The 3,083-nt window shown below is 48.3% G+C and overlaps 1 protein-coding gene across 1 annotated transcript in view; it reads right to left on the bottom strand.

Moving 5' to 3' along the window:
- Positions 1-2: 2 nt before the first annotated feature.
- The window catches only part of ALOX5AP (arachidonate 5-lipoxygenase-activating protein), an 8,263-nt gene continuing 5,182 nt past the window's right edge, over positions 3-3,083 (bottom strand). The window contains exons 3-5 of the mRNA XM_010131957.1: positions 2,006-2,076; positions 999-1,080; positions 3-401 (exon numbers count right to left, since the gene is read on the bottom strand). Of these exons, the coding sequence (XP_010130259.1) occupies positions 239-401; positions 999-1,080; positions 2,006-2,076 (316 nt within the window). The 3' untranslated portion in view covers positions 3-238. The remainder of the gene's footprint in view (positions 402-998; positions 1,081-2,005; positions 2,077-3,083) is intronic.

Raw genomic sequence — 3,083 nt, 5'->3', positions numbered from 1 at the left:
GGAAAGAAATCTAAAGAATTAGCTGGAAGTTGTTACCACTCCTTGGATGTGCTGAATGCTCAAGATAAATCTTTTTCCTGAAGGAAAAAGCAAGGTTAAGTCAAACTGCAAATCCCATCAAGCACGAGATTTATAGCAATATAAAAGGGTTACGGGTTCATTTCTTAAACAGTTGAATTATGGGTGCTTCTGGGTATCGATATATGAAGGACGCTGACCCCCTCAGTGCTGCGGGGAGCTAGGGGATGAGCAGCAGCGGAGAGATGGCACTGGTTATCGTTTTTATGTGTATTTCAAAGTCACTTCCAAAAAAGTAGATGAGATAGTAGTTGAGTATTCCGGCCAAGGACATGAGGAACAGGAACAAAATGATGCGCTTTCCAAACAAGTAACCCGGAGTGCTGAGGAGGCAGAAAGGGGGGGAAGCAATTCATTAACACACACCAGCTGAAAAACATCAGGGACTGAGACAGAAGGGGAAGATTTCTGCTCTGTTTTGCATGGCAAGGCAGCTACAAGCTCTTAAATACCATTTTCAGGATCTATTTGGTTCTGGGTTTGGCCTTCTGTGCTCAGCGTAGGCTGTGGCTTACAAAAGTGGCTATTCTGAGGGACTTATATGTCTTATAAGCCATCACAGGCTGTGGGACAACCTTGTTCCACATGTCTGTAATGAGCTTTATTAATATAAAAGGATGATCTTGTGCAAATAGCAGCACAAACATGCAAACGTGTGGGTTTGCAGAGGCTGTGAGCAGGAGCTGCTGAAACAGCCATTCTGTTCCTGCAGCTCCCTTGACCCCAGTCCTGCTGCACCTTCCACACCTCCCACAGCTCCTCCTGTGCACCCAGATGAGGGGGCCTTTCCTGTGCTACCCCATGCTAGTAGCTGTCACAGGCAGCACCATCAGCTAGTGGCTGCGCCTGTGGAAGTGACAGCTTTCAGCCATGCGGCCGCTACATCCCAGATTTTATAAAGAAGCTCTGCCAGTCCTTACCTCTGAGTCCTTTCGCCGAGGTAGCCCACAAAGTACTTCTGCCTCACAAACAAGTACATCAGGCCAGCAAAGGCGGCAGGAGCTGGGTAAAGGGTAAAACATGGCGTTACAAACACCAGCCTGGGTCCCACTGTATGTACTGTCCCCATCTGCTGCCTGTGTTGGACTGGGAAACAGGAACCTGCAGCCTGGAGTGCTGGAACCGGGACAGAGACCTTTGCATGGGAAACAGAGCACTTGCCTTGCCATCGCTACAGCTTTTCTGAAGCCTGCCTACAGCTGTGCCCAATGCAGAGCACGTTGGAAATCCAGCGTGCATCATGCTGAGCTCAGGAAGCAGGGTGCTGGCTTAGGCACTGTCTTCACCAGAAATAAAAGGCAACCAAAAGACACTTCTCTTGGAGCAAATGGAGGACTATAGTACAGCCCAATACTCATTTCTGAGCACATAAAAAGGGACTTTCCCCCCCAACTCTAGCTTTCCCCACACCTGCAGGCAAAAAGCTGCCTTCTCGTGGTCAGGAAACTCCTCTTTTCCAGAAAGAATAGCCACGGACCCCAGGAAAGTACTCAACTTTCGGTAAAATCAAATTGCACTGAAGGAGATCATATTTAGAAATGCAGATAAATACTCCTGGGCCCTCAGCACTGGGAAGGGCTGGCAGCTCTGGTGGTTTAATCACGAGTCCACTTCCAGTTCTGAGGGTGAATAATGTGGCACCCAATTACTATACTCTCCATCCAAAACAGACGGATCTCGTCTTTGATGCCTGTATGGGAAATGTCCCTGGCCTGGACTGCTCTGAATCATGTTTGGGAACATGTCTGTTGGCATAAACCATGCCAGGAGTGTGCTGCTAATTAAACAGTATGCATAGCTGCAGGTCACGGGGGAGACAAGTTCCCATGCTGCAGGAGGATTTGGTCCCTGCAAGAATAACCTCCGAAGCACTTGCCATCTCTTGCTGAAAGTGGTGCAAGGTTGAAGGGAAAAAAATAAATGTTACCTTGGCTGCAGAGAAGGCCAGCACACCAAAGCACAGCGAGAAACGTAGGGTATGCATGTCCACAGTTCTGGCTAGAAACATATTTTTACAAGAGAAATCAGAACATGGGCAAACAGAAAAAAACCCAACATGTTTCACCAGCGAAGGATGGTGGGGTGTGAATCTGGGCTGCACTAACGCCATTGTGGGTGGGCTTTTACCCCATAGCACTGGGAGGCTCCCAACCATCCTGGAGCAGGCAGCTACCAGGGGCTGGCAGGCACGTCCATGCCCAAACATGGCAGCTGCCTCGCCCACAGGTCTGTGTCCAAGTGTCCTCACTTGGATAAAGGATGCCTTTGTCCAGCCTGTTGAGGAAAACAAACTGCCCTGCGCACATGCCTGGCACCTGTGAAATCCACTTTGCTCCTCTAACCTGTTTGGTCAAGACAAGTGTATCATAGACACTGTGTGCTTTATTGGCTTGGAAATTCCTTGCAATTAAGTCATATTAATTAACTTAGTGGCATTGAAAGCCACATAAAACCAACAAAAGGAAACTTCCACAGCAAAGAGAAGTGTCTGACGGTTAACGTATCTCTTTGCGGGGGAACATGAATGATTTCCATCTGTCTCCTTTGGCCAGGAATGCTTTTTGAGGGGGAAGCACTCTGCCCTTGGCAGAGGTTGCACACCTGCGAAGGGCAGCACTTGGATGCCCCATTCAGCTTCAAGCAGTACTTTATGGGTAATAAAAAATATTTTATGTTCTTTCCTGGGTTGGAATTCATTTTCCTTCTGCTCTCTCTGAAAGGATTTCAAAGACAAAAGGTACCGATGTGGCAGAGAAACCGAGAACTGTTCGCCAAGGGAGCTGCTTGGGGACAGAGGCGTGGGGGTTTGTACAAGCTCTGCCACCAATGTGCTCCTCAGCAGGTTGGTGTCTCTTTACTGGTTCTTTCCTTCTAAGCTGCAGTGCCCTTGCGACATGGGTTGTGCTTGACACTTCCAGCATCAGCTACTGTTGAGTGAACAAATGATGGGATGTAATACACATAAGGGCCGTAAGTCCACTATAAATACAGCATCTGGTGTCCAG

Source organism: Buceros rhinoceros, unplaced genomic scaffold (genome assembly GCF_000710305.1).
Source record: "Buceros rhinoceros silvestris isolate BGI_N320 unplaced genomic scaffold, ASM71030v1 scaffold7832, whole genome shotgun sequence".
In the NCBI taxonomy this organism is placed as follows: domain Eukaryota; kingdom Metazoa; phylum Chordata; class Aves; order Bucerotiformes; family Bucerotidae; genus Buceros; species Buceros rhinoceros.
Note: the sequence above shows the minus strand (reverse complement) of the source record. Positions and strands in the feature narration are given on the sequence as shown.